This window comes from Chrysemys picta, chromosome 5 (genome assembly GCF_011386835.1).
Source record: "Chrysemys picta bellii isolate R12L10 chromosome 5, ASM1138683v2, whole genome shotgun sequence".
In the NCBI taxonomy this organism is placed as follows: Eukaryota; Metazoa; Chordata; order Testudines; family Emydidae; genus Chrysemys; species Chrysemys picta.
The window spans coordinates 93,131,195-93,155,682 of NC_088795.1; the positions used below are offsets into that span (position 1 = coordinate 93,131,195).

At 40.7% G+C, this 24,488-nt stretch overlaps 1 protein-coding gene across 8 annotated transcripts in view; it reads right to left on the reverse strand.

Annotated features, from left to right (window-relative positions):
• Nucleotides 1-180: 180 nt before the first annotated feature.
• Nucleotides 181-24,488, reverse strand: part of DCUN1D4 (defective in cullin neddylation 1 domain containing 4) — a 68,455-nt gene continuing 44,147 nt past the window's right edge. For all 8 annotated transcript variants that reach the window (XM_005299078.5, XM_042841881.2, XM_065598056.1 and 5 more), the window contains 7 exons: nt 15,345-15,436; nt 12,678-12,748; nt 9,440-9,531; nt 6,633-6,741; nt 1,138-1,242; nt 713-815; nt 181-617 (listed from right to left, as the gene is read on the reverse strand). In XM_005299078.5, coding sequence (XP_005299135.3) covers nt 562-617; nt 713-815; nt 1,138-1,242; nt 6,633-6,741; nt 9,440-9,531; nt 12,678-12,748; nt 15,345-15,436 — 628 coding nt within the window. In that variant the 3' untranslated portion in view covers nt 181-561. The remainder of the gene's footprint in view (nt 618-712; nt 816-1,137; nt 1,243-6,632; nt 6,742-9,439; nt 9,532-12,677; nt 12,749-15,344; nt 15,437-24,488) is intronic.

Consider the following 24,488-nt stretch of genomic DNA (forward strand, 5'->3'; position numbering starts at 1 on the left):
TGATGTTTGACATATCCTGTGAAGAAAATCATAATGCACCTCTCCTTGTCTCAAAAATTGGCATCTTAAACAGTAAAATTAGAACTGCCAACAGTTCCTCCTCATAATAACTATGTTCAAACAGACTTAATTTTGTTTTCCGAAACACTACATTTGAGACCGAATGAAAAACAAAAACTAGAAGTTACATGTTCATTGAAGGTGACTAGAAATATGCCACAAAATTATTTTTACAATACATTTCTCCAGAAATAATCCCTAGGTGAAGCTTTTTTATACACATATACAAAATTTAGACAGCAATATACACATAATCACAGTGAGGATGCTGGCAAGCTCACCAATCTGTAGTGTAAATACAAAATGCAAAGCAGCCTTCAAAGAGAACAATGCTACACAGCAAGCATAGCTGGCCTGTTAAATAGCAAACACCAAAAGTTCCCTGCAAAAGGGATACAGTGCAAGAAAAGCAGCATGCGCTTTGATACAAACAGCAGTTTATGGCTAATGGTTGACAACTGTGGTAACAGTGACTCTTGAGCGGCTGTGCATAGTAAACTCCTATGTCATCTGTTTCCCTTTATACCACTCCACAAATTCATCCAACAATACTGGCCCTGTAGGGAGATATCAAATAATTATATTTTACATAAATCTTGGAAGAGGGGCTGCAGGAGTAGGGGCATATGGAGAAAACCGAAGGAATACTTACATGCTCCATCTTCATCATAATTACTGAGGTCAAGGTTAATTGTTCTGCTGAATTCTAGCACATTACACCATTGGTCCTTGTTGATAACTTTGTATTTTGATTGCTGTTTAAGATAAGAAGTGTAAGTTACTAAAACAAAGTTGGAGTTTACAATGTGAAAGAAATCACTTCGAATCTGCAGGTTTTTAATAGAACTCAAATGCAATAAAGGATAATGATTGAAGCTCTAAACCAATGGAAGGTGTAATTTTAGGGCTTGGACACTGCATTTTAAGTGTTATGAATTTACAAAATGACAATTTTGAAAATAAGCACTGAGTCGTATTTCAGTAGTCTACTAGTACTAACATCATTAAAATATTAATATTTCAGAGAAAAACCAAGTAAAACGTGAATCTGTTTCAAACTGAAACTTTGTTGTATACCTCTAGGAACTGGTGGAATACTGGAAAAAGAGGCCATGTTTTTCCCAGTAGAAGTCCTAACATGCACTTGGCAGTATTTATGTCTAGGCTGCGCTGGTCCTTTTCCTGTTGGAAGGGAAGAAACAAAGTTAAAATGTTATCTCAATATTACTCATTTGCACCACTGTTCACTCTTGGCACATCATGAAAACTACTGCTAAATTGCAGGCAACCTGTATATTAAGCACTGTATTGTTTTAACATATACAACAAAGTAAGACTTCCCAATGAAAACTCTGTTTCTTTACTGCTATTGGCCATGCTATAGAAAGACCAGTTACTTTTCATACTAACTGTAGTTCAAGGATCCCTACTGTAGATGAAGCAGCCACTCTTGGGGTACAATTTCAGAACTTTCTGGAAAGCAGCGGCTGCTTAAGAGTGAAAATCTGGTCGACACATGGTCTTCTGGGTGGAAATTCAGCCTGCTCTTGCCTTAGCTTTGCTTCAACCACCTCCTTTATACTGCTTAAGATGATATTGCAGAAACACTTCTTTCAGTGACAAACAAGTGTTTACAAGACCAATTTAAGATTCATTTATGCCTATGTAATTCAGAGTTCTTTCTCTTCTGATTCATTAAATTTGGTTAAATTTCAGAGTTTAGACTTAGTAGCAGTGCAGAACATTTCTGTGTTGAAAGTCCCAGTATATTTTGCTAAAGGGCACTTTCCTGTTATTGCAGTTGCTTAGGTCACCTCTCTGATATTTTGATTATAATGTTGACAAGTTGGGTAATTCTATCAATGGTCATTATCACAAGTTTTCAACATTTCCTGGAAGACCTGGTCTTCGCCTGTAGCTTCCTCAGATTTTATATTTTTATTTTGTCTTTCACTTTGTGCCATGAGATGTTATCTCTAATTCTGAGTGTGCTCCTGGCAGACTAGGTGCCAGCTCAGGTCAACGTCCCCATGTCTCAACTGAACACTGACAAATACATAGCTGGAATCAGTCTGGGTCACTTGTTTGTTAGAATTATTAAAACAAGTATTAGAATTCTAAGAATGTATTTAGTGTTTAGATTTTATTGGATGTTTCTGAGTTCTACATGCATTAATCTCACTTATAACATCTGTATCCCATGTTGTAAGGCAATATTTGAACAGTTACATTGTGAGCTCCTGTGACTCTGTAAATGACCAGACAGGAGAGAGACATTAATTAGTATGAAGGGCTGATATTCAAGAGAAGATGTTACACCCTTCCCAAAAGGAAAGTTCCCTCAATATCATATGATCTATTGTGGGACATTGCAACCGGAATTTCCCTACGTACCATCAAGAAGAGGACAAAAGACTTTTGTTCTGCTTTCCTCCCTGTGAAGATGAGTAATGCAAATGGACTCCTCCCATCAGCTGTGTTTGCAGCTCCGAGGATATGAGAAGAAGAGAACAAAACCCCTAACACGAAGTAACTGATTATCTATATGATACTTGGACTCTGGGATGGCTACGTGTTTCCAGGTATAAGCAAGAGATCCTCAGCTGCTGAGCCTGGGTTAGCCCTAAAGGACATATACAGCCTGCTTATTATAGAAGCTTCTATTATTTTTTTGAAACTTAAGACTAACTCATTTGCGTATATATGTTAACCTGCTTTAATTTGTAAATAACTCTTGTTTCCTTTTCCTATTTCATAATTTTTTATATAATCATTGTAGGATTGGTTACAAGCATTGTCTTTGGTGTGATATCTAAGGTGCAATTGACCTGGTATAAGTGCCTGGTCCTTTGGGGCTGGGAGTAACCTGAATATTGCTGTGATTCTTGATGTAAGGGATCATCTATCACAAAGGTATGCTCCACTAGATGTCAAGCTAGATCCGAGTACCCAAAGGAACTGTCTGTGACTCCTTGTTAAGGCTGTTATAGTGTCTGAGGAGTTCACTTGATAACTGGTTGGTGAAATCTAATTATAGAACTCTCAACCAATTTGGGGTTTGTGCCCTGCATTCTAACAGTTTGCCTTGAAGTTGGTACTCATGTTCTTGAGTCACTGCAAGCAGCGTTACACTGGATGCTTAATTTCTTTATCAAAGTCAATAGTTTCTTGTGTTGTTCATCTGTTTAGCACCTCTTGAAAGTGTCTGGCCAATTGCTCTCATTTCTTTTTCTTTTAAGGTCCTTTCTGGTATATTCTTAATAAGCCCTCTGGCTGGTGAAAATTTGCCAGTAAGAACTTTGCTGAGTTGATAACGTGTTTTAATATTTCCTCTTTCAGCAGCCACTTCAGCTTCTTTGGCAATGTTATCCATGTACCTCCTTCTCCTTTCTTCTCGTGCTGTTTTTCAGTACTTTGTCTTTTGTTTAATACAGATATTTTGCTGTTACTTTTTCTGGAGATGTTTTTGAGGAATGGATATACAGTAGAACCTCAGAGTTATGCACACCAGAGTTACGAACTGACTGGTCAACCAGACACCTCATTTGGAACGAAAGTACACAATCAGGCAGCAGCAGAGACACCCCTCCTTTTCCCCCCCACCAAAAAAAAGACAAATACAGTACAGTACTGCGTTAAATGTAAACTACTAGAAAATTACATTAGAAAAAGATTTGACAAGATATGGAAACTGTTCTGTATTTGTTTCATTTAAATTAAGATGATTAAAAGCAGCATTTTTCTTCTGCACAGAAGTTTCAAAGCTACATTAAGTCAATGTTCAGTTGTAAACTTTTGAAAGAACAACCACTATATTTTGTTCAGAGTTACAAATAACTTCCATTTGCAAGGTTTTCGTAACTCCGAGGTTCTACTGCATTTGCTTTGGCTTGTTTTCTTTCCTCCACATATCCTCACTTTTGCAGATTTTAGGTTTGCTTGTCTAGGAACCAACTACAGTTGCTACAGCATCTATGATACCATCATGCAGGACTATGACATGTCAATGTTGACATCTTGTGGTGGATTTAAGTTTTCTAGCACTTAAAATCTATGTTTCAGTTCAATCTGAAGTTGCTTTTGTAATGCCTGGTCTACTAGCCTTTTACTGTCAATTTTTTGGTGCTTTGGGAATTTTTTGTTTTTCTTGAATCTGATCTTCAGTCTTGCCACACAAACTGATCACTTTAGATATAAGCTCCTCTATGTATGTTCTAACATCACAAAGAGTTTATCTAAATTCCCTTACTATGCATATATGATCATTCTAGTTCCTGGTTAGGGTTGATCAGAAAACAAGAATTCCATTTTGTGAAAAACTACGGTTTCATTCTGCATTGGAAAGAAAAAGATCCTTTTTGCAACTATTTCAGAGACACAGGAGCCAGTAGTCTGTTGGTTAGGACACACAGCTGGGATATGGGAAATCCATGTTCAAGTTCCTGCTCTGAATCAGACAAAGCAGGGACTTGACCCTGGATCGACTGGCTATACAGTCACTCTCCTTTTGTGGTCCAATGAATAAACACAGACATATTTATGCAAAAAGTTTGGTTTTGTCAAGTCAGCATTTTCTGATGGAAAAAATGTGTCAAAAAAAATTCCAAACCAGCTTTATACCTGGTGACTCTGAGGAGTTCCAAGTTACTTGATCTACGTTTTTGCATGGGAATAGCATTCCATCAATTATGAGTCCTGATACCAAACACAGTATTACCAGTACAGATTTTGTATTTGGAAGAGTGAAATCAGATCAGGATGCCTATCTAACAAGTATTGAGAACACAATTCATAATCTTCTGAAAGAGTTATGAATCAGTATTTATATCACAGCCAGCTTTTGCCACATCAGGGTGTTGGGTTGTGTGATGGGTGTGTGGTTTTAAGAGAAAAAAATCTAATGCTTGTCTTGACAAAGATTAATATGTGGCTCAGTGAAGGAAATTCTGGCTTTACGCTGGAGGTTTTTGTCACATGTTCTCTCCCCTCCTTCATGTACTGTAACAGACTTGGCATCATTCTGCTTTTAAAGTTCATTGTGATGACACTGTACCTCCTCCTCATTTAAGTGTTAAAGGAAAGCTGTAGCCCATTTTGTTGAATAGAACAATTGAGGAGTTCCATGATGATAAGCGTACAGAAAACATAGAGAAGAAAAATAACTGGCATTCCTAAGTCTTGTATCAACCTTATGAAGAGTATCACTGGGGACACTGATATTCCTGTGAGTGTAACGAATGTTACTATTAGACTTTGTACATTTAAAGATTAGGGTTTTTTTCTTGGTTGAAGAGCAGCTCTCAGCCTGCTTTAACAGTTTAAATAACTTATTTTGGACTCCGTTATCGCTCAGTGTCACAAATAGTGACTATCTTGCAGAAAAGTCAGACAACAGGCACAGGTTCAGAAACAGCAATTATGAATTTCTTTTGAAATACAAGTATTTTATCAGATTTTTTTAACCAATATAGCTGTCAACTGCTATACTAAATAATATAGGTGAAGACTCTCTAAAAGCCTTCAAGACATTTTCTCAGATAAGTGTGCAAGTTTTTAAGGACTGGTGTGTGAATCAGTAAGTTATAGTTTAACCCAGGGGTTCTCAAACTGGGGGTTGGGACCCCTCAGGGGGTTGCGAGGTTATTACATGGGGGGTCACGAGCTGTCAGCCTCCACCCCAAACCCTGCTTTGCCTCCAGCATTTCTAATGGTGTTTAAAATATATTTTAAAAGTGTTTTTAATTTATAAGGGGCGGGGGTGTCACACTCAGAGGCTTGTTATGTGAAAAGGGTTACCAGTACAAAAGTTTGAGAACCACTGGTTTAACCCAATCATATGCAACATATCTGTCTATCTTAGGTATTCATTACCCTGGTATCTAAGTGCCTCACAATCTTTAATGTATTTATCCCCACAAAATCCCTGTGAGGTAGGGAAGTTCAATGGAACCCCAATTATCCAATTTAATTGAGACTGGGGCCAGATCGGATAACCAAAAATCCAGATAAAACGGAGAATGGGCAGTGGGGCTTGGGCTGACAGCCTGAGACTCCTGCTGTCAGCCCTAGGTAGCTGGTGGTTTGATTAATATGGAAAGCCAGATAATAAAGGCTTGGTTAAACGGGGTTCTACTGTACTATTCCTATTTACAGAGGGGAACTATGGCATAGAGACCAGGACACTGATCCTGAGTGATTGAAGTCAATGGAAACTGTCATTTACTTCAATAGGCACAGAATCAGGACCCAACTGACTTGTTCAAGATCATACACGAAGTCTTTGGTGAAGCAGGGGATAGAACCTGTAATCTACCGCACCCAAAATGAACACTAGCCACTGGACTTGTCCTTCACCGCCCCCCTTTTTTCCCTCTGCAATGCTGATATTTGGCATACATAGTATCTGGAAACACACAAAGTCAACTTTAAAGAGTGAAGATTTGTGTGCGTTGGAAGCAATCTTACTTTGCATCCTGAGAACAACTAGTCCCAGACTTGTAGCTGTTGTATGTGAAAGTGAACCCACAGAAAGCAATAAAAATAAAAGTCAGACTGAGTCCTGAACTACTCACCCGTGCAAAATCAAATGCATATCTATAAATTAGCTTAAAATTTGTAGGCTCATTTAATAAGGATCTCAAGTAATCCAAGGAATTTCTCAGTTTCTCTGTTGCATCACATCTACAAAAAAGAAAAGATTTTAATAATCCAACACTAGATTTTCATCTGAACTTTTAGAAAAAGATATCCCAAATATCCTTAGCTTTGTCTTCATTCCCCGACCTATATATGCTTCCTCCATGAAAGTTAAATACACATCAGTGGGCTTATCTACACAAGAATATTGCACCAGTTTAACCTAAGGAGTGAATGGAAATTGATTTCTTTAAATTGGTGCAAACCCCTGTGTGGATACACTTATTTTGGTTTAAGAGCAGGGTTTTTTTTAAGTTTAAGTTGATTGGGAGCAGGTTTAAGTTAAACCTAAATAAGCCAGTCAAACTGAAGTAAAAGCATCTGCACAGGGTTTGCACCAATTTAAAAACGGATTTAAGTTACACCACTGCAATTTTCCTGTCCTTACAAGGCTTTGACTAGTATCACAATATTGCAGTTATTTGACAGTTATTTATAGACAAAAATCTATCCTGAATCACAGTGTGGCTTGAGAGCCAAAAAGTCTATTACTGATATGATCTTCTCACTGACACAACTACAAGAGAAATGCAGAGAAAAAAGAAGGCCCCTTTACAAAGCCTTCATTGATCTCACAAAGGTTTTTGACCTTGTCAGTAGAAGCAGACTATTTGTGCTTCTAGAAAAGCTTGGATGCCCCCCAAACCATGATTTGGTCCTTCCATGAAAACATGTATGGCACAGTCCAATATGACGGCCTAGTCTCTGAGGCTTTCCAGATTCATAGTGGGGTCAAGCAAGGTTGTGTATTTGCCCCAACTCTGTTTGGGATCTTCTTCTCCTTGCTACTGAAACAAGCTTTGGGTCCCTCAACTGAGGGAATCTACTTGCACACAAGATCTGATGGAAAGCTGTTCAATCTTGAAAGACTCAGATCTAAAACCAAGACTTGGGAGGTCTTCATCCAACACCTCCTCTTTGCTGACGATGCAGCAATGACCACCCACCCAGAAGCCTATCTCCAAAACCTCAAGAACAGTTTTTCCAAAGTCTGCCAAGACTTCGGGCTTACCATAAGCCTAAAAAAGACTAACATAATGTGCCAAGGAGTTGAAGAAACACCCTCCATCAAGATCAACAACTATGAACTTGAAGTGATGAACAAGTTCATGTACCTGGGATCCACTGTCGCTGTCAACATTTCACTTGAAATGGAACTCAACAACATCCACACTGGAAAAGCCACCACAACAATGTCTAGACTTGAGCAAGTGGATATGGCAAAACAATAAACTGAGAGAATACACAAAGATCTGTGTGTATTGTGCATGTGTTATCAGCACACTTTTGTATGGGAGCGAGGCATGGACCTTATACTTTCATCAGGAAAAGAGGCTCTACAGCTTTCATATGAATTGCCTTCATTGAATCTTTGGAATCTCCTGGAGGGACAGAGTCACCAACACTGAGATGCTCAAACGAACCAGCATACCCAGCATGCAAACACAGACATCTTTGCTGGCTTGGGCATGTGTGCTAAATGAATGATGAGCGCATCCCAAAGGTCATCCTTTACAGCGAACTGGCATCTGGAAAAAGACCAAAGGATGCCCACAATTGTGTTTCAAGGACGTGTGCGAGACCTCAAAGAAATGGACTTGGATGTGGATAACTGGGAAGATTACACTCAGGACCGCAGCTTTTGGAAACAAGATCTTAACAAAGGTCTCACAGTTACGAGAGGAAGCAGTCCGGCTTAGCTAAGGAGAAAAGAACTCACAGAAAGCAGAGCCCAAAGGATCAAAACATCACCTTTAAATGTGAGAGATGCGTCAGAGATTGTTTCTCTCAAGTGGGTCTCTTCAGCCACAGCTGCCATAAAACCAATTGAGTAAATTCTTTACCTCTCAGGGACGCATATGCATGATCTCACGAGACTGAAGATGCCTATTACTACTCATGTGTTAAACCCTGCATGCTGTAACAGCCTGGCAATCTGGCCTAACACATCCACATTGATTTTGAAACTTTGGGGCTTGAACAGACTGGTCCACTCTAAAATGACAGAAACATATCTGGGGTGTGGGATAAACCAGACTTGCCAAGAGGAGACCCAAGAGGAGCCCCAAGAGGAAAAAGGCCTGGGGAAGAAGCTTAGCTGAAGGGTTTCCTACAGAAATGCATTTGGAAGTAGGTACTGTAAGGAACCAAGAATGTCAAGGAGTGACAGACTCCTTGCAAGTAGTCTGCATGTGGGAATAATTTGTGTGAACAGACTAGAATCCAGAACAGTCACTATGTTTGAGATTCGGCGTTGTATGAATAAAGCAACTTCAAGGAGAGGTGATTTTGGTTAAGACTTGAAGAGTTTGAAGTCTTATTTGGAGTGGGCTGAGGCAAAAGAGTGCCTGATTACAGATAACTTGTTCCTTCAGTCTGGAACATATTAACCCCCCCTCTTCACATGAGCATTTTGCCCTATGTGCAGACAGTTTAAACCATGAGCCATAAGTCCGCAAACTATGCGCAGCATAACTGCAAGAACACATTGTTTTAAAGATGTCTGCAAGTGAGCCATGCTTGCTGTAGATAGTCAAGAATAAACATTTATGTCTAGTTCTCCAGAGCAGAGTCTTCCACTTTGTGTGCTAAACCAACACGTCTTTTTGGACAAAAAATTATTTCACATTATTGCATTCACAACAACAAAATTAGGACTTAGAACCTTTTAAAAGACACTTACTGCAGCGATGTCATTCCTTTTAACCATTCTTGCAATGTGAAATAACCCATGTTTTGTGCATCCAATTTCCAAGCTAGAACAAGCATAACTACCTATTTAAAAAGGAGACAATATTAGGATGGAGGGGGACAACAGATTTCTTGAACAGTTATTACCATTTGCTTGCCAAATCCTTTTATTCAGTTTACAGTAAGAGCCATTCAAATATGAGTGAAACAGGCAGGATGTTGAAACTCCTACTACTGAAAAATTAAAATAATTTTTTAAAAAGTTCTACAAATTGAGTACACCGCTCATTTATTCAGAAACACTTCTGTATTAAATTACCCTTTCTACCCTACCTTTCAATTTGTTAAGCCTATGTACAAAGCCCATCAAACTACATCTTTAAGCTTTGGAGCAGGAACTGTCTGTACAGCATCTAGCATGACTGGGCCCTAAAGGGTATGACAACACTGCTATAAAAAACAAGAAGAGCTGAGTCTCAGAGCCCAGGTCAGCAGGCTTGGGCTACGGGGCTATAAAACTGCAGTGTAGATGTTTGGGCGTAGGCAGCCCAGGCTCTGAGATCCTCCTCTCTAGGGAGGTCTCAGAGTCCAGGCTCGAGCCCGATCCTCAAAGGCTATACTGCAACTTTATAGCCCAAGCCAGCTGACCTGGATCAGCCGAGGCTGTGTCGCAGGTCTTTTATCACAGTGTAGACATATCCTAAAACTCTGCTGGAATACAAACAGCAATGACTATTTACATAAAGAGTGGTCCAACTCTTGATTCCAACGCTGAAGTAATTTAAGGTGATTGAAACCCTCCTTTACCTAGCTGTAGGTAGGATTTATTACAGCATAAAGGCTCTCCTGTGAATATAAAGTTTGTCAGTTACTATGAAAAAAGAAGAACAGGAGTACTTGTGGCACCTTAGAGACTAAGGTGCCACAAGTACTCCTGTTCTTCTTTTTGCGGATACAGACTAACACGGCTGCTACTCTGAAATCAGTTACTATGGTTCTTCAAGAAAGCATTACTTCTGTGTATCTCACTTGTGGTATTGCAAAGTATTGCAAGTATTGCAAAACTTCTTATTAAACTTATTAAACACTACAGCTGTGGCTTATTAAAGCTTATTAAACACTACAAGTATCAGAGGGGTAGCCGTGTTAGTCTGAATCTGTAAAAAGCAACAGAGGGTCCTGTGGCACCTTTGAGACTAACAGAAGTATTGGGAGCATAAGCTTTCAATAAGCAGAGGGGCATTGCTGGCATATGATGGCATATACAACATTGGTGGACGTGCAGGTGATGTTGTAGCTGATCTGGTTAGGTCCTGTGATGGTGTTGCTGGTGTAGATATGTATGAATGGCTATCCAACTACAGAAGCAGTTTCTCCTCCCTTGGTGTTCACACCTCAACTGCTAGCAGAGCACCTCACCCTCCCTGATTGAACTAACCTCATTATCTCCATACTGATTTATACCTGCCTCTGGAGATTTCCATTACTTGCATCTGAAGAAGTGAGGTTCTTACCCACGAAAGCTTATAAACACTACAGCTGTGGCTCAATCAAATGCTCTCACACATGAAACATTTGGAGCTAAAGGCTATATAAAAGGACCATGTGGCCCCAACTCCTTCCACTTAATCAGAGGGTCTCATGAGGGAAAAGCTCTGAAGAATAGCGTACTGGTAACACAACTATGCAGAGCCAACATCCTCAAAAATCATAGTTACTGCTAATCTACTATTTTTCTTTATGGTGGTCACTGCATACTCCCACTTGGGGAAGTCTACCATGCACCACAGGAACATGGGCTGGTAAATTCTAATTAAACAAAGATTGCAGAATTGTTCTTCTACAACATGCATGAAATCTAGATACCAAATCTAGAGAGTAGTGTAGTGTCAAGTAAATGTCTAAATCAGTCCTACAGATTTTCAAAATGGAAATATTTCAAGGCTGCACCTGCTGCTGCCTTAGCCCTAAGAACTTCAGGTACTGTCACCCTAGGTAGCATATAACAAATCTGAGTACACAGTCTAATCCATTTAGGATATGCTTGCCCTTTGAGCTAAGGTATTTAGCCCCTCCTGCCGCCTGCAGGACCCAGCTACATTCTAATTTTAGTACATAAGCTCTATCAGAGCTACCACAGGTATGTCTCCTTGAGCTGAAATTGAGACCTTCCAGCTTGAAGTGTAGGCCTACGCATAGATGCTGAGTGAAAACGGCACTCTTTGGAATGAATGTCAAAAGATACAAAAAACATAGCCTAATTCCTAAATAGCTTAGTCCTGCCCAAACAAAAACTCAAGACCTTTTTGAGATCTCTGGTATGAAGCTTAGATTCCCCAGGTGAGAAAGAAGGTTCGGAAAAAAAATACCAGGAGATTTAGTTCAGGAACTCAGACACCACTTTTGAGATACATTTGGATAAAGTGCAGGGCAACTGTCCCTGGGAAACAGAGTGGAAGGAAGATCAGCCATTAAAGCCTTTTCTAAAAGCTATTAATGCAGTTAAAGACTCTGTTGCTAATTACAATTACAATAATATTTTCCCCAAGAGCTCAAAAGTTGAGTCCCACCATGAACCACAAGGATTTAGTGAGTTATTACACTACAAAATTGAGTTGTGTCTTGTATTTCACACAAATCTCTTAGTACAAAATTATAATTTTATCTAGCCAGATTTCATGCTTTAAAAATCCCACAAAAGTCAAGTCAAGAAGCCAGACTGTCCCGTTTTCTTGTACATGACAGGTATATTATGTATGAATTTTAAAAGGTCTTTTCTAATTCACAAGACATTCCTGACTGTAAGATATACATGTTTTCTGTATCACTTGTGTTTCAAAATCAGGTGGATGAGATTAGCAAATTTTCAAACAGGACAATATTTCCCCCCTCAGAAATATGAAACAAATGTATGAGCCCAATAATGTGCATACCCAATTCATTTCTAAATTAAAACTCTAGGATAGTTTCAATTAAAATAAACACTAACTTTTTGGAAGGTTTGAGCTTTCAGAGGTTAATTTACCCATTTTCAGTGAAGGCAAGTGATTTTAAGGTGTGCCATGCCAAAGCAACAAAATAAACCTGCTTGGTTTATGCTTCTCATTTAACAATGGTTTCTTCAATTTTCCATTTCAAAATGTTTCAAACTTGGATGATAAAAGATTAAGAGATACAAGCCAGGCTAACTTTGGTGTCTTAAGCATATTTTGGGAAAAGCATAAACTTACATTTTCTGGTTCAACTCCGATATCTTCACAAAATTTCTCCATGCCTTCAGGACCTACAACGTCATCAGTCCCTGCAGTCAAATGACATTTCACAATATTGTTATTTAAATTAAAATTTACTGAAAGCACATCACTGCTGTAAAAGAGAAGTGTTCATGCAACATAAGCTGAACTTCTGTAGAATTCAGTTTTCTTTTTGACATACACAAATATTTACCCTTCACAAGAAGATATTAAACTATGCTAAAAGTTTACACCTCTGGCAAGATGTAAGAAGAGAGAAAGAAAATATCAACACTATCCTTCATTTCTTTTTTAACTTGTACCACGGTACCCAGTAATTGCAGCAATTGTGAAAAGTGAATAAGGAAGGTACTGCAGGACAAAGCCTTCTGAAACTGGCTCAGTACCAAAGTGCTGCTATACTGGGTGAACTGAACACAGTGGTTATTGGAACTTTCTAAAGGCTCAAGCCAGGAAACAAATTGGTTTAAAAGTTATCTTAATAGTAAGCAGACAATAAATCTTAGTTTTATTGGAATGCAATAAGTTTTTTTGCAAAGGAGAGAATACAGCTAACGAATATATATTATACTAGTATGGGATTGACACCCCCAGAACCTAATGCACAATTGACTTCTTTATATTAACAGTAACTATCTTCTCCGGGTCATTTAAAAAAAATCTGAAATAAGATTCTCATGCCCATTTTTATTTGCATTGCAACAATACCATATCACACCACATTATGGAGACTTCACATACACACACCCCCTATAAAACCCTGCAAAGTAATTGCTATGTAAACAGGCTTCAGAAAATATAACAGCAAGAAGAGCAGCAATCAAATCAAGACTCTACTTCACAATCTCTGCAATACGCTGTGTGAAAACTACTAGAGGCATATACAAGTAATAGTCAAACAGGCTTGAAAAAACAAAGTTTTATAATGAGAACAGCAGCTGATCCTTCACTATTGTGTTATAGTCAATCTTATATCAGTCTTAAATATTCAGCATTCAATTTAGAAGCAACAGGCTTTTAATTATACACATTTCCCATCTTTCTTTCCCTATCTTTCCATTATCCCCCTCCCCCCCAATTCAGCCACCTCAAAACATACAACAGTTAAAAAAGATTTCTGCTATTTTGTAAGGGAAAGTCACATTAGGAAAAGGGCAGTATCAACAGTGGGTTTGTGTAAAAGAGAAAAACCTATGAAGTAAACATACAAGATCCTCATTTGAAAATTTGTTATCTAGGAGTGTTATAACACCATGAACAAAACTATACCCCCTCCTCCCTGCCTTCTTCTTAGCACCTTTGCAGATGCAGCAAGTGGAAAACCAAAGTTCTTTCAAACACCGCCATCCGCTCATCCTTCTTTCTACTGAACTCTTGCCAAGAATGAGTTATTCCAGTAGTCAGAACAAGAATAGAAAATCCACACAGCCATCAAGAAAGGCACAGAATCTGGCAATAGGGTGCCTGCCTTTCTCACTCTCTCTCTCTCTCGACTGTCTCTCTTCTCCCAACCTGCCAGACACAAAGATCTCAGACTAGTTTAGTTCATATAAATCATGTTTTGCTTTAATAGCATCACCATCAAAAATTAAATGGTAATTTATTAGCTGTACAGATGCCAAAAAGGAATGGAGATGAGAATATTTAATATTATGCATCCAAACCAGCACCTGCAAAAAGAAGACTACGTCATTTACTACCTAAAGTTCTAGGTATGCTTTCAGAGAAACTGCCCAAGGTCCCCATTTCTCTATCTACCAGCTATTCAGTTTCCCCTTCAGTGTTCTTTGCAGTACTGTACTATAGAATTATTTTCTCCCATTGCAAATAGCTTCCTTTAGGAGAGTTTTGTGTATTATACAGCAAAAATAGCAGGTCACTGCCTGTATGTTATCAGACGATTAAGTATATTATAATAATGGTCCTAGAAGAAATTGCCAAGTCAAGTCCTGTTCAATATACAATAGTGAGAACGAGGCTAAAATATACCCTTATGATTAGTGATGAAAAATAATTCTAAGGAAAGACTCCTTGGGGAAATGTGATCTCAGGAATCAGTTCCATTTTCTGCTTAGAATTGGAACCAGATTTAGAAGTGACAAACTAAATATGGCTAACCTCCTTCCCCTTTTAAAATGGGGCCTATGTCAGCAGGTGTCTACACTTCTCAATGGTAAGGGGCCAGAGCTCTAAATCAAGAAGTTAAACAAACTTCAGTTGGAAACATAATTTAATGTACAGATATTAGCAATAAATTCTGGTATAGATTTTAGCAATAAACCACAATTAAAGCTTGATTTTGTTTAATGTACAGTTACTAATTTATTTGTAATTGTGTGCAACTTAAAACCAAAATAGTGATATATTATTATCTGCATTTGAAATGTTTCTTGTTTGGGGAAAATATGGTCTTCAGTGTGCTAATTATTCTTTCCGACACTGGCACATCTTGAGTTCTTTGGCATCTGTCTATAAACAGGATTCTTTTTTATTCAAGGATTCTTTTTTAAACTCTTTGCTTTACCAAGAAACCTCTGTATTCACATTTAAATTTCTAGGAAAAATCTCATTTAATAATGTCTTTAAATTTCAGTACAAATTTAGACCATTGTCAGGATTAGGCATTGGTACGTATCAGCTTACCTGCGTACTCATAGAACCATTCTAAGCATCTCTTACTTGAAAAGACTTCTTCCTCTGTCTTTATTCTAGTCGACTCATATTTTCTATACATGCTAAAAATGGAGAAAATAAATAAGTAATTTACATTTAAAAAAACCAGCTTTGTATTCAAGATACAGTTAGCCAATACAAATGCAATATCATTTTCCTAATATGGATAGTTTAATCTTAGGGCTTCTGTTTTTCAGGGTTTATTACGGTAATTTCAATTTGGGGGAGTCTATTTTTTGGAAATTTTTGAGCTTTATGTAGATGTCCAAAAATTTGTATATACTGTAATGAGTTATGTATATTATACACATTAGTCATTATAATAGTATATACTGTAATGAGTAATCTCTCTGTAATGTTCTTTAGCACACTTTAACATAGTACAGTTTCAACCAGCACTACACTAAAGCACACTAGGGAAGTTTCAATGCACATCAACAGGGGCTACACCGACCAGTTAATGCGCAACATATGAGTGCGCTTTAGAAATCACTCTCTTCCCCCTCCCTCCCAGCACTTACCGCCTCCTGCGATCAGTGGGGTGTGCAGGAGGCTCTGGGAGGAAGGCGAAGGAGCGGTGATAGGGCATGCTCAGGGGAGGGGGTGGAAATGGGTGGGAAGAGGTGGGGCGGGGAGGGGAGTTGGGAGAAGGGATGGAATGGGGCCTGGGGCAGAGCAGGGGCAGAAAGATGCGGGTGGAGGCTTGGGGGGAAGTGGGCGGGTAGAGGCGGGACCTGGGACGGAGAGGGGGGGGTCGAGCACCCCATGGGCCCGGAGGAAGCGGCGCCTATGCCCTCCCTGGTTCTTGTCACACAGACAGAAAGCAGAAGACCAGAAATCCGAAGTGCAGGCAATGCAATATTTATTGGGGTTAGTTTCAAGCAAGCATATCCATAGCTCTACACCAGGGGTAGGCAACCTATGGCATGCGTGCCGAAGGAGGCACGCGAGCTGATTTTCAGTGGCACTCATGCTGCCCAGGTCCTGGCCACCGGTCTGGGGGGCTCTGCATTTTAATTTAATTTTAAATGAGGTTTCTTAAACATTATAAAAACCTTATTTACTTTACATACAACAATAGTTCAGTTATATATTATAGACTTACAGAAAGAGATCTTCTAAAAACGCTAAAATGTATTACTGGCATGCGAAACCTTAAATTAGAGTGAATAAATGAAGACTCGGCACACCACTTCTGAAAGGTTGCCGACCCCTGCTCTACACACTGGCAGAGTCTGTTTCCAAGTGTTTCGTAGATTCTAGGACTGGAAGGGACCTCGAGAGGTCATCGAGTCCAGTCCCCTGCCCGCATGGCAGGACCAAATACTGTCTAGACCATCCCTGATAGACATTTATCTAACCTACTCTTAAATATCTCCAGAGATGGAGATTCCACAACCTCCCTAGGCAATTTATTCCAGTGTTTAACCACCCTGACAGTTAGGAACTTTTTCCTAATGTCCAACCTAGACCTCCCTTGCTGCAGTTTAAACCCATTGCTTCTGGTTCTATCCTTAGAGGCTAAGGTGAACAAGTTTCCTCCCTCCTCCTTATGACACCCTTTTAAATACCTGAAAACTGCTATCATGTCCCCTCTCAGTCTTCTCTTTTCCAAACTAAACAAACCCAATTCTTTCAGCCTTCCTTCATAGGTCCTGTTCTCAAGACCTTTAATCATTCTTGTTGCTCTTCTCTGGACCCACTCCAATTTCTCCACATCTTTCTTGAAATGCGGTGCCCAGAACTGGACACAATACTATAGCTGAGGCCTAACCAGAGCAGAGTAGAGCGGAAGAATGACTTCTCGTGTCTTGCTCACAACACACCTGTTAATACATCCCAGAATCATGTTTGCTTTTTTTGCAACAGCATCACACTGTTGACTCATATTTAGCTTGTGGTCCACTAGCTAAATTCCATTCCCAGCTCTGATGCCACAGAGCCTTTACGTATGTCCCTGTTCTCAGCTCTGACACCGCAGAGTCTTTGCCTGTGTCCCTGTTTCCTATTCCCCCCACCTCCTTCTTAGCAGCCCCATATATACCTGCAATGCATGCCCGTGGTCCCACCTCTTACAACTTATGGTCATGTTCCATTTTGGATGGTCATGAGTCTGGGGTCTTCGTCCCACCTCTTTTGTATCCCATTGGAGGGATATGGAGTGAGGTTGTGCACTGACCAAGGCCAGGCTTTTCTTCGGCTCTTAGTGTGTCTTATGCCTCCCCACCAAGCTTCCTTTCCCCTCTTAATGGACGGCTTGACCTTGGCTTGAGAGAGGAGCCAGCCAGCCTTCCAGCGTATGCTCATCTAATACACTCCCACCATCCCCAGTAACACTTTAACTGTTCTTATCTGTTCCCATTACACTATCAAATCCATCTGGCTAGGCAGAAGCAACACACAGTGTCTTTGTTCACACATATTAGTAAGGATATGGATGTATCAAAAATAAAACAGGCAAACAAGACCCAAAATTCTATCTCATGTGAATATACAGGCCTGAATCCTGCATTATCACTAGCACTCCTAACAGAGTTGGTGGTCTCAGTTCAGTTCCTGAACTGCCCTTGTAACAATACACGCAATAATGGCAAATTCTGCAGAAAGTCCGCAGCCAAGGACACAACTAACTTTGCTGCCTCCTAAACAGAAACTCTCTAGACTCTGGGTAGAGAAATATAGAAAAACTTGAAGTGTCTCTATCTTTACTGTATTTGTTCAGCAGCAAAACAAGAGTATCATGAATTTCTATTACTGGTGACACAGGAAAGCCATCACAAGCGCTAAAATAGAACGGTTAGTTACACTAAAGTAACTAGGGTTTTTATGGGAGAGGGAAGATGATGTTGTCAGTGTGTATCTCACTGTAGATGCGAGTACTTTTTTTGTTTGATTAAGAGTGCCCGTTAGGGCAACACATGCACCGTATGCCTCCTCATGCTCTCATACAAGAGCAAAATGGGGGGAGGAATGGAAGCTATACCGTGCTCCCACAGTTTCCTTGCAATTCAAAATCTGTGTTGCTGAGGACTCTGAAAAGTGGGGATGGAGGGCGGGTCATGGGATCCCCAATGAGTAGAATATCTCAAAGAATCACAGTTACTGTAAGGTGAGCAACCACTCTACCTTTCAGCCTATGTCAATATGAATCCCACTGTAGGTAACTGGCAATCAGTATCCTCCCTGGACAGTGGGAGTCAGGCGTTCCATCTGTATAAAACACACTGAAGGATTGCTCTCCCAAACTTGCAATCTGACCTAGCTGCCATGTCAAGTGCATAACATTTAACAAAAGTCGGGAGGTTACTCAATGTAGTTGCCTTGCAGATCTCAGAGACTGGGACATTTCTGAAGCAGGCCAACAATGCTGCCTGTGCCCTGGTGGAATGTGCCTTGACGTTTGGAGGGAGCGACTCACCAGCCAATTGATAGGAGGTGAAAATGCGGTGTGATCCACTTTGAGATTCTCTGCAAAGAGAGAGCTTGGCCTTTCAAGGTGTTAAATATGGCCACAAGGAGGCAGGGACAGAAAGGCAGTCCTGTTGAGGTTACAGAGCAAGACTCTGGAGATGTTGAAACTATGCAGCTTCTTCACAAAACTGCATTCAATGCAAAGAGAGAAGACAGGTATGGTGATGGACTGGTTCATGTAGATTTCCAAAACCATCTTTGGGATGACTTTGGGATGTAGCTTCATCACCACCTTTTCTCTGTAAAAGAATGGGTAAGGCAGGTTGGCCCTAGAGCTCTGAGCAGTGGTTCTCAACATGTGGCCCACGGGCCATTTGCAGCCCAATCAGCACACAGCTGCAGCCCATGTGACATCCTCAGGACCATACAGACTATATATATATTGTGTAGATGAGGCCCAGTAACACATAGAGAGCTGCATATGCAACCCACAAAGGTAAATAAGGTCGAGAACTACTGCTACAGAGGCTGGACCGGTATAGCTATGCTTGCAGAGTCCCCTAGTGTAGATGCTGCATAAGCCAGCAGAAGGAGAAATTCTGCTGGCATAGCTACACCACATCCCTTAATGACATTAGCTAAACCGACAGAAGCACTCTCCTGTTGGCATAGTTGCAGCGACACCATGGATTTAGCTGACACAGCTGTCAGAAGGGGTGTGATTTTTTCCCCACACTCCTAGCCAACACATCTATGCTAGCAAATCTTTGTAATGCAGACCAGGCCTAAACCCCCCTGTGTCTGATATCAAGACAACTTGTGCTCAGTGTAAAGGAATGAAGGGGTTTCTGAAAGTTGTGCTCTTTGGACTGAGTCTGCTGCAGCTCTCAAACACGTCATCAAATCTGTTCATGTGTCGAAGAAGCAAAATGCATTGCCGAGGAAGAGAAATGCTGGCAATCTCATATCTTGGGGTCTTTTTGGCATGATATTGCATTGTAGTGGTGGTAAGACAGTGTGCACTGTGTCTGGGCTGTAGCTGGAGATGCTACTGTTTGAATTACAGAGAAGGGATATCAAGTATCAGAGGGGTAGCCTGAATCTGTAAAAAGCAACAGAGGGTCCTGTGGCACCTTTAAGACTAACAGAAGTATTGGGAGCATAAGCTTTCGTGGGTAAGAACCTCACTTCTTCAGATGCAAGAGAAGGGGTATAAGTCCCTAGAGCATGTAGAGTGTCTCTGGAGTCCTTCAGCATGTGCATATCACGGTCTTCTCCCTAAACAGCTCTGAGTCCTCAGAAAGCAAGTCTTCAATCATGACGTACACCTCTCTCAGGATGTCCAAAACTTGAAGTCACAATACATTGTGCATGGTCACTGTGATGGCCATAGACCTGTCTAAGACGTCTTAATTATAGCCTTAAGCTATTCTCTGCTGTCATGAAGCAGCTTTGCAGAGAAGAGTGTCAACCAGTCATATTTGGCCAGTAGCGCCTGGCAATTATCCACCATCATTTTTAGCAAAGCCAAGGAATACAATTTCCTACCAAACAGGCTGAAGCATTTGGGGTCTTTGTCCTTCTATGTACTTTTGTTCAACCTCAACTTTTCTTGTATGGCTGATACAACTAAAGAGCCTAGGTTGCAGTGAGTGTAGAAGTAATCAAACCCCATACAGGTTAGTGGTATCCAATGTTCCCACTAATTTTTTCCATCCATGTGCAGAATTAATTTTGTTATGTGCAGCACTAATATCAAGGTAATGTGCAGATGTGCACCAGTACAAACAACAAACATAGATATAAAATATATATTCTTAAACAGTTCATAGGTATGGAAGAAGAAGGAAGACTATTAAAACAAGGGATAATTAACAAGGTGCACTGCTTAAGATGTTTATTTAATATGAAATCAAATAAAAAGAAAATTAACACTGCCCTTTGAGTACATGTATTTTATCATCCTTTCTAACAACTCAAGCTAGTAAACACACCAAAATGTGGCATACTGAAAACGGCTACATAAATAAAACAAAGTCATGGGCATTAAGTAAAAGCATAAAAAATATGCTCATCATATGGTGACAGTACAGGGGAAGAGAAGAAGAGGTAGACAGAAGCAGAGATGGATTGACAACACAAAAAAGAGTGGACAGGAATGGACTTTGCGGAGACTCGAGCACTGACACACAATCACTAGGTGTGGAGACAATTGGTTGATTGCTCATCAATGATGATGCCCCAACGACCAATGCGATTATGGGAGTGATGACGATGATAAAAAATATGCACCAGGGGCCCAATTTAATAACCTATTCCTACCATAGACCATTAAATCTTCAGGGAAAGCTGCTCTCAAAAAATGAAGCATCTGCCAAAACACTAGCATGCTACAGACTTTTGCAGTACACAAAACTATCCCTCTTGCGTGCATATTATCTGCAGACATAGCTCAGCTTTAAGATGCTAAACAAATCTATGAGTCAACTAGAAATAGTCATGCTCTCATCACAAATATTAATACAATATTTTCTGATATTAGAAAGGAGAGTAAAAGGTATTCACTTAGGCTTATGCAATTTCTCTGGGATGTCAACTCTTAATTTGATTAATACTGCACACACACAGAACAGTAAAAAAAGTAATAAAGCAACACAGATAGCAAGCAAAACCACAAACAAACAAGTGACAACATTGCAACTATGAAGGGAAGTAAAACATCAAATGGTTGGTTATGGGTATTTTACATTAGTGTTTAGGACCTACGCTGTGCAAGTTCAACAGAGCCCTGTAGAAACAGGCAGAGAGAGAGAGAGAGTGAGTGTGAGTGTCCAACTCAAAAACTCAAGCATAGAAGCCCTGGAGCACAGAAATACAAGGCTTCACAGTTTGCACAGATCCCTGCTTCAAAGAGCTTGCAAATAAGGTCTTCATCCTACAAAACACCTAGCACCACACTAGTGCTTGCTACTTATGAGTCAATGGGAGTACTCTGAAGAGCCAGAACTATACTACATAGCAAAGACCTCTCCCCAAACTTATTTTAAAATTTGATGGAAATCACTTGTCTGGCCGCACCTCCGTGTAGGAGCTGGAGGGGGGACATACCGCTGCTTCTGGGAGCTGCTTGAGGTAAGCGCTCCCCAGAGCCTGCATCCCTGACCCCCTCCCATGCCCCAACCCCCTGATCCAGCCCTGATCCCCCTCGCACCCTCCAAACCCCTCATCCCCACCCCCACCCCAGAGCCCGCACCTCCAGCCGGAGCCCTCACCCCCCCTGCACCCCAACCCCCAATTTTGTGAGCATTCATGACCCGCCATACAATTTCCATACCCAGATGTGGCCCTCGGGTCAAAAAGTTTGCTCACCCCTGATATAACCTCCTCAGAACTCTAGGAAGAGGACAGATTACTAACACTTATCTACAAAAGCAGGCTAAATGCTTTACAATTAAAAAAAAAAAACACAATAGAAGTCAGATCCTCCATTAAGATCTAATGCAGAATCCCTGAGCCTTCTCTCTCTCTCTGCTCTGGATTCGTCTCCCTCTAAACTAAAATCAAACTAAATCTTAGCCCAGTCTTTCTAACATCTCCCGACAGATGTCCACCAGCTGTCAACTGAAACTCAACATGGCCAAAAGTAAGCTCTTCATCTTTCCCTCCTGATACTAGGTGAAAAATATTTTGGTCTAGAACTGCAGAGGATTCACTGTTTTGTGTTTGCTCTATAATTCTAACAGTGGAAAATAGCAGGGGTGCCACATTATTCCTTCCCCATCATATTATTCCTGGCATATTTCAGGAAAGTACTGAAAGCATTTTTTGTTTTGGGTCATGGCAAAGAAGTTAATTTTTGAGACTCCACGACACCAAAATTAATTGTGGAGAACAACAGGGTCCATTTCCCATTCGTGTTTCTGCGACAATGTTCTGCTGAGCGTGTCCACAGTGGTATTCTCCACCCGGCGGGTAGGCTGATGGTATAATGATGCTCTGCCGAATGCACCAGTTCCATAGTGTCACTGCTTCTGCGCAAACAGATGGTGATCTCACTCCTCCCTAGCATGTATATTCTACATAAACTGCCATGTAGTCAGTCATGACTTTCATGTTTGCCTTCATCAAATGGTAGGCAAGCATTTCTAACTGCTCTGAGCTCCAATAGGTTGATATGTAGTGTTGATTCTAAGGGGGACCATTTGCCTTGAACCATGTGATCGCCTATCCCCAATCCAGTAAAGATGCATCTGTTGTCTGTATCAACACTGGAGGTGGTTGCGTGAAGGGTACCCCTGTGCAGACGTTCTGCAGATCTTTCCACCTTTTGAGAGTCTTTGGCTATTAAGGACATTGACAGTAGTTTGTTCTGTCTGTCTCTTTTTGGTGGATATACCATTTTGAGTCATGCCAGAAGGCAACGCACGTGGAGCCTTGCGTGACTTATCACAAAGGTGGTCTGCTGCTATGTGCCCGAGTATTTGAAGGCAATTTCTGGCCAAGGTCTGGGGGCTGATGTGAATGATTGATTAAGATGGTTAGGGTGTTGAATCTGTGTAGTAGTAGGAAGACATTGGCCTTTACCACATTGAGATAGGCTTCTATGAATTCTAACTGTTGTACTAGAGTCAGAGCCGATTTTTGAGCATTCAGTTATAGTCCCAACTGTGTGAATACATCTATAGCAGAAGTCCCCAAACTGTGTGGTCCCCTAGGTGGGCACAGAAGAATATTCGGGGGGCACGGAGGAAATGCCATCCAGTCCCACTCCAAACTCGCTCCGGCTCCGGCTCTGCGCCCTAACCCCAAACTCACCCCCAGCTGCAGCCCAGCCTCGTCCCCCTTACCTCTGTCTGCGCCCCCATGCCAGTTGCGGCCCTGCTCCTGGCCCCAGAGGAGGCACAGACAGGGGTAAGGGGGGGGCACGACCCTGAAAAGTTTGGGGACCACTGATCTATAGTCTTTTGCGTAGTTAACGGGGCATCATAGAAGGATTGTGCCTTGAATAGACAGTTGTCTAGATATGGATGAAACATGATCCCTGATTTGCAAAGATGGGCTGCTACAACAGATAGGACCTTTGAGAACATTCTGGGTGTGGATGATAGGCCGAATGGAAGCATCTTGTATTGAAAATGGTCTTGACCCAAGGTGAATCTCAGGAACTTCCTGTGGGATGGTGGAATCACGATATGAAAGTTAGCATCTTGTAGGTCGAGGGCCAAGAACCAGTCTCCCTGGTCCAGAGATGGAATTATTGCTTCTAATGTAACCATCTTGAATCTTTGTGACTTTACATATTTGTTTAGAAACCTCAGATCCAGAATGGGTCTCCATCCTCCATTCTTTTTCGGTATCAGGAAGTATTTGGAGTGGAAACCCTTCCCTCTGTATTGATTGGGAACTGGTTCTATAGCACCAAGGTTTAGGAGACTATTTATTTCCTGAAGCAGCAAGCTCTTGTGAGAAGGTCCGTGAAGAGGAACGGAGAGAGAGGATGGGTAGGCGGGAGGGAGGTAAAGTGGACTGAATAACCAATGGAGATGATCTCCAGTACACATTTGTCTGATGTTATCTTTTCCCAGTTTTGTTGAAAAAGAACAAGACGGTGTTTGTAGGGGTGTAGATAGTTTGAGTTTTGCAGCAATTGATGATGGGAGTGGTAGCCTGGCGCTTCAATCAATGTCTCAAAATTGATGTTTC